Source organism: Aptenodytes forsteri, unplaced genomic scaffold (genome assembly GCF_000699145.1).
Source record: "Aptenodytes forsteri isolate BGI_AS27 unplaced genomic scaffold, ASM69914v1 Scaffold14, whole genome shotgun sequence".
Classification (NCBI taxonomy): domain Eukaryota; kingdom Metazoa; phylum Chordata; class Aves; order Sphenisciformes; family Spheniscidae; genus Aptenodytes; species Aptenodytes forsteri.
This window is the reverse complement of record NW_008794457.1, coordinates 1,095,787-1,102,262: the sequence shown is the minus strand read 5'-3', so window position 1 is coordinate 1,102,262 and position 6,476 is coordinate 1,095,787. Positions and strand designations below refer to the sequence as shown.

Here is a 6,476-nt window from a genome sequence, read left to right as displayed (position 1 = left end):
TGGCTGCCACTCCCCCTGCCTGCGGCGGCTGCTGATCTTGCGGAAGAGGGTGCCCTCGCAGAGGTGCAGCAGGCGCTGCTGTCGGATCAGCTCCAGGAGCTCCGGCTTCAGCCTCTCGCGCAACTCCCTGGGGCGAGAGCCAGCAGAAGAGAACGCGGCCGCTTCAGCAGGCGCTCGCTGACCTCCCCCAGCCCCACGGCGTGTGTGTCCCCCCCCAGGTCCCCCCATCGCAGCTCCTGCTCCCTGCCCGCAGCCCACTCACAGCACGGGCACAGCCAGCGTCTCCTCCTGGTGCAGCCGCTCGGTCTGCCGCAGCTTCAGGATCTCGCTGTAGTTCAGCGCGTTCACTCTGGTCTTGAATAGCTCCAGGGAGGTGGGCTTGAGCGACAGGGTCCTGGTGATCTGCTCCCGCACCACCTGCAGCACCTGCGGGGCCCAGGACGTCACCCCCAGTCTGGTGACGCTCCCCGGAGCCCCTGTATTTGTGCACAGCCCATGGCCCCAGCTCCCGTCCGGGGCCCCAGCATCCCCTCGCACCTTGTCAAAGTCCTCCTGGGTAGCGCGCATCTCCTTCCAGGTCTTGTTCACCAGCTGGATGCAGATGCAGAAGAGCTCTTCAAAGAAATGATCCTGCCCGAAGAACATAGGGTAAAAGGCCTGAGCCGTCTCCGAGCCTGCGGTGAGAAGGACAGATGACGCCAGACTCCCCAGTTTTTCCGGGGGATTTCAGTCTTCAGGAGAACCTGGACGTTTCCCAGCCCTACCTCCCCTTCCCCTGCTGTCGGCCACGCCGGAGCCTGGTGGCCCCACGTACGCAGCCCCCTGCCCTGGCGGCTTGTCCCCACTCCTGCCAGCCGGCAGGCAGCAGGGCAGGGAGAAGGACAAGCTGGGGCGCACACATACACGGCTCTCCAACGTGCAGGATCTCGCAGAGGATCAGGGTGAGCTGGATGCTGCTTCGAGCGAAGGGGCATTCGTGTTTGTCTTCCCGGCTGCTGTTCTCGAGGACAAACTGGAGGAGAGGGTCGTTGCCTTGCGTTACGCGGGCCACGGACTCGGAGGGCTGCCCCACCTCAGACACCCCACGCTTCTTCTGAGCTTCCTAGTCGAGCTGTCCCCCCAGGCTAAGCCATCCCTAACAGAAGTAGTTAGCTCTCCCCAAAAACCAGCCCCAGCCCCCTCCTTCCCCTGCGGCAGTGCTGGAGCTGATCGCAGGCACAGCAGGTCGGAACGGGGTTAATGCTCTGCAGCCGCTGGCTGGTTTTGCCCAAATCGCCCCGGTTCGCTCAGACGCGAACAAGGCCTGGAAGCCAAGCCGTGGGCAAAACACTACAAAAATTATGGGGACCCTTCAGTGCCACCGGCCTCAAACGGCTGCTCCTACCCACAGGGAGGACTTGGCTCCATCTGAAACGGGACAACAGTAGGACACCTGCCCGAAAGGGACATCCTCGCCTGGGTTTGGCCAAGGACGGGTCAGAAGGAAAGGAAAAGAAGGTGGAGATCCACCAGCACCTCTCCGCCAGGGAGTTCTCCGGGAGAGAGCACGCACCCTGCTGTAGGCGTTGGGGGTGTGCCTGGAGAAATACACCATGTTGTCGAGGGCAAGGAGTCCCGGCGGGGCACGGCGGAGGTCCTCCGCTGGGTTGCTGTTGTTCTAGGAGGACACAAAAGGGTGCAATTTAGCAACTGCTGCTGTTCGGAGAAGAAAGCAGAGTCCTCCTGACGCAGCCGACAAAAGGGTGCAATTTAGCAACTGCTGCTTTCTTCTCCGAGCAGCAGAGTCCTCCTGACGCAGCCATGGGGTTTGCCTTTTGAGTCCCGGCAGCTCCACAGCACTCGCTGTTTAGCGGTGCCAAGGGACAAGAAGGGAGGTACCGCCTGGTGGCCCATCAGGATCAACAGGGACGCCAGGCTTAGGGGAGCCATCAGAAGGCGCCACCGAGTCTGGGTGGCAGAGCCAGCGTGGGGCTGGGGAGGGGATGCGGGGGGCACACACCATGAAGCCCAGCTTGCGGAACTCCTTGGCACACAGGGATCGCCGGCGCTCGGTGCTGAAGTTGCTGGCAGATGCCTCGCTCTCCGACTCAAAGGCGGTTTGGCGCAGCGACTGGAGGAGCTCCCGCTGTTCCTGGAGGGAATGCGGGGAGAAGGGGATGCCGGTGAGCCCCACGCAAGCAGGTTCTCCCAGGACAAACCGACGATGAAATCAAATGTGCTGGGTTTACCCAAAGGTGAACCTTCACCCTAATTCCACAGGTGGAAGAGAAAGAGAGCAGGGCCAGACTCGCCAAGAGAGCGGCTCCCAGACCTGTGAGTAGGGATCCATGGAGGTCCTCATGCGTCGCTCGCACAGGTTGAGGCTGACGGACTGCAGCACATACAGGTAATGGGCCATCTCATCCCCCAGCGGCTCAGAGCTGTGGATGATGTTCTATAGGAGACTGCGAGTGAGAAGGTTCCCCCAGGCTGCTGCTCCCGGTTCCCCCAAGCCCAGGGGCCCAACAGCCAAAGCCCAGGAGGTCCTGCTGCCCGAAGGGGCGTTAGGAAGCGGGCAGCTCCCCACGGGGTTGGGCGAGAGCTGGGTGCACTGAACTGCAGGCAGCCGGGGGTGCAACCCTGGGCGTGTGGGTGCCAGCGTGGCAGCACCCACAGGAGGCATCAAGGAAGGGGTGTGGGGCACGCAAGCAGGCACGGTCACCTAAGGCTGGGGCTGAGGGGACAGGGGCTGGGGAGGAAGGACAGAGGATGAAGCACAGAGCAGACCCTTGCACGACCCCAGCTCCTCACCTTGTGGATAAACTGCCTGATGTTCTTCTCCCTCAGGTAGTCCATCATGTCCTAGGAAGGGAAGAGGCTGTGAGACGTTCCCCAGCTCAGCACACCACCGTTTCCCCAAAAAAAGCCGGTGTTCCCTCTGCAGACCAGCTTCCCGGCTATGCCTGGCTTTGGGCCACAGGCAGGGTGGGGACAGAAAGGAACCGGCAGTCTCAGGAGTGACACCGGTGAGCAGGAGACCTGCCCCCAGCTTCCACTGCCCTGGCAGCCAGAACTAGCCCACCCCAATGGGGCTCAAACAGATCCTGCCCTACCAGGCTGCCAGGACAAGGTTGTGTCAGTCAAGGAGAAGAGGCAGAGTGAGGACACTGACTTTAAACATCTCCGGGCACCTCTCACAGCCCCGCCATCCCAGAGAACACAAACGCTGCTGCCCAAGACCCCATCACGGGGGGGCCCAGCCGTGATGGCCCAAGATGTGCCAGGCACGGGGTCTGGGCCGTCACGGTCACTGTGCCACCACCAGCCCTGACACTTCTCTTGTCATTTGAGATCTTGCATCCCCCCCAAAACTACTCCAAGGACAGCAGAGGCCTCTCAGCAGAGCACCCCCGTGACAGGGGCACTGTGGTGCTTGGATCTGCAATGCCCACCACCCTGCCATCACCCGGTCCTGCCTACCGCCCGCGGGCAGAGGGCAGCCCCTTACCCGCCGCTCAGCGTCGGTCGCAGCCAGCAGCAGTGCAATGAGCAGGGCCATCGCCTTCAGCTGCAGCTGGGCGTTTGTCCTGCAAAAGGAGGATGATGAGGAGAGTCACCAGCCCTGAGGATGGACTTGCCCTCCCCAAGGTGGAGTCCTCTCCCCCTTTCACTGCTGGACCCCAGTGCGTGGAGCTGGAGGACCCAGAGAGGCCAGGGCCATGAGTGAGCAGCTGCTGACAGCGGGACCGGGGATGAGATGGTCCCCGCAGCTGTGACTGCAGAGCACCCATGGATGGATCAGATATTGCTCTGCACACACCCGTGGGTACAGCATTTTGGAGCCGTAGGAAAACCCAGGGTGAGCAACAGACTCCTGTCTGGCAGGAGCCCTGGGCACAAGCCTCTCCATTTTCTAGAAAGAATAACCTCCAAACTGAAGAGACGCAGAGGTATGAGGCAGATGTGGGAAGGAAGAACCCTCCTTAGCTGAGGGATTTAACAAACTCTGTTTGTTCAGTACAGCACCAGCACCCCAAGTTGCAGGGAATATACTGCTGCTCCTAAATACACCGGGGAAAGGGAAGGAAGAGCCAATGCCAGAAAAACGGCAGGTCAGCTAAAGAACTAAAATATCTGAACGAAACAGGCCATGAATGAAGGAATCTGACCTGGAAACGGGATGGTTTCCAGGACAGTCCATCCCTCCCCCAGCAGTGGGGACGGGACAGGCTGCCCACCCACAAGTTGTTTAGGAAGGGACAATACAACATTGTGCCAGGGATAATCAGCAACACCCCTGGGATAATCAGAGAAATCCCCTCCATCGCCTCATCCCCACTGGCTTTGGGATGGGGGCGAACGGTGCTCCGGCCTCTCCACTTACACCTGCAGGTGGGTGAGAAGACGATCCAACGTCACTTCTTTTCTGACTAGCTCAAAGAGGAGGCGACTGGTGGGTACCATGTTCTCCAAGATAGACAAAGAGAGCTGCTGGACAGATGCATCCACCACGTTCATATTGACGTAACTCACTATCTACAAGACACAAAACCATCCGTCGACGGCAGGCTGAGCCTGGGTGACGAGGGCAACAAGGAATCCCAAGAGCACAGGCTGTGGAACCCGCAGAAGGTGCTTACCTTCTTGATGAAGGCTGCACTAAGAGTCTCCCAGGAAACAAAATCATGCTCCATCAGCTCCATGAAGGCCTTCAGGGTATGAGCTAGCATCTCCCCTGTACTGGAGGAACAGATGAGCAAACGCAGTGAGGTGGGTCCAGATACCCCCCAGTCACCAGTGTAAGGCAGGAGCACGCTCGCACATTGGTGGGTACGTTGGAAATAACTAGAGAAGCAGAGAGCAGCGAGGAGGAGAAGAAAGGAAAGAGGTACTGTTGGGTAAGAAATCGGACTCTCGCTTAGTCATCCCAGGAAGTCGAGGCAGGGGAAGTTCAACAGTTTCTGGAAAGCTGCATTACCACGGTACAAAGATCACTGCAGACAAGCTCTCGAGAAAGCCAAGCCACCCCAAATCCCTCCCCCTGCTTCCAAGAAACACGCACTGCGCTGCCCGGTTTTGGGCTCCACATCCTCTGTGAGATAGGAGCTCAGAGGAGATGCACCATCACATCCTGAAAGAGTCAGGCAGGCACTAGTTTGGCAACCAGGGTTTTCTCGAGCTGCCTGCAGACTCTCACAGCTAAAACCTCATGGCAGAGGGGATTATTTGGGGTGGCAGGAATGAGCAGCAGCAGAGGCTACGATCATCACAGGAGGTTTCCTGGCAGCAAAACCCATGGGGCTGCAGAGGACCCAGCCAGCGAAGGGATGGGAGGTTGAAGTCTGGGCACATTCACGAGGCGTCAGGACCACAGACCCCTGGGGACCTTCCCCCAGCCGCCAGCGTGCAGGGACACAGCCACGTACCTGCAGGTAAGGAGCCTGCAGAGCCAAGCACCCTGCTGCCAGCGCTGCCCTTCGTGCCGCAGCACGGGGATCAACAAGCCAGGAACATGAACCGAGTCCACTCCAACAGCCGGCTTAGAGCTCATAGAGCATTAGCAAGGGAGGAGAAAAGTCAAGAACTGCAAGGAAAGTCCTCTCCTGATACTCACTCGTTCCCTTCTTCCACAATATAAAAGATTTGTTTCAAGCCATTCCTGTTGATGAACTCCTGAGCAAAGGTAACGTCTTGGGAGAGGCTCGCAAGCTTCTTCAGCGAGTCAGTCTTCACATCCGAGTTGTTGCTCTGGATCCCGCTGTACAACCTCTCTGCTTCTTGGTCCTACCAGGAAGGAAAGAATCAAGCCAAAGGGGCTCATCGAAAGACAGCGAGAAGCTTGGAGAAGGCTGGAAGAGCTTAAGCGCAAGTTTTGGAAGGAGGCTCAGGCTAGAGCAGCCCCGGTGAGGAGCTGGACCAAGAGACAGAGCCACCAGAGCAGAGACCAGGAGGAGCTGAGGAAGGAGGTCAAGCTGGCACGATGCTAAGAACGCTTGATGAGTTGGCCCACGCGTCCAAAGCATCTCAAGATGACTTAGTTTCTCTTCAAACTCCCCCAGGCTCTGCCGAGGGAGAATGAAGGTTGAGACAGGTCTGATGGGTCTGAGGCACCGAGGGGAGCCATCATGAGCCAGAAGTCGCCGAGCGAGGCAGCGGCAGAAGGCTTGGAGCACCGCATCGCCCCATCACAGGGGGACATCCCACCAGAGCACACGGCGGAGAAGGAGACGGGGGGACAGAGGGATGTACCGGGGAGGTGGTCAGCCGTAAAATGCTCCCGTTCTTAATCTCCCCGCGGTTCTGTAAGGAGAAAGGAACCAGTGAGCTGGCGAGCACCGTGCCGGTGGGGCCGGGGAGATGTCGGGGGGGGCATCTCACCGACTCGGTGATGTAGGTCTGCCGCCCGTCCGCATACTGCAGGGCGTAGCGCTCGGCGTTGGGCAGGCTCCACCTGCAGAGACAGGCGGCCGGTCACAGCGCTGCATGGCTAGTGCCAG

General features: G+C 59.5%; 1 protein-coding gene across 2 annotated transcripts in view; it reads right to left on the bottom strand.

Annotated features, from left to right (window-relative positions):
- Positions 1-6,424, bottom strand: part of ELMO3 (engulfment and cell motility 3) — an 8,548-nt gene extending 2,124 nt beyond the window's left edge. The window contains exons 1-13 of one of the 2 annotated variants that reach the window (XM_019475001.1): positions 6,358-6,424; positions 6,229-6,279; positions 5,594-5,763; positions 4,620-4,719; positions 4,364-4,515; positions 3,488-3,566; positions 2,791-2,841; positions 2,312-2,434; positions 2,000-2,131; positions 1,553-1,657; positions 904-1,012; positions 538-674; positions 263-426 (exon numbers count right to left, since the gene is read on the bottom strand). In XM_019475001.1, the coding sequence (XP_019330546.1) occupies positions 263-426; positions 538-674; positions 904-1,012; positions 1,553-1,657; positions 2,000-2,131; positions 2,312-2,434; positions 2,791-2,841; positions 3,488-3,566; positions 4,364-4,515; positions 4,620-4,709 (1,142 nt within the window). In that variant the 5' untranslated portion in view covers positions 4,710-4,719; positions 5,594-5,763; positions 6,229-6,279; positions 6,358-6,424. Of the gene's footprint in view, positions 1-262; positions 675-903; positions 1,013-1,552; positions 1,658-1,999; positions 2,132-2,311; positions 2,435-2,790; positions 2,842-3,487; positions 3,567-4,363; positions 4,516-4,619; positions 4,720-5,593; positions 5,764-6,228; positions 6,280-6,357 lie in introns of both variants that reach the window. The other variant, XM_019475002.1, reaches the window with a different exon arrangement.
- Positions 6,425-6,476: the final 52 nt, after the last annotated feature.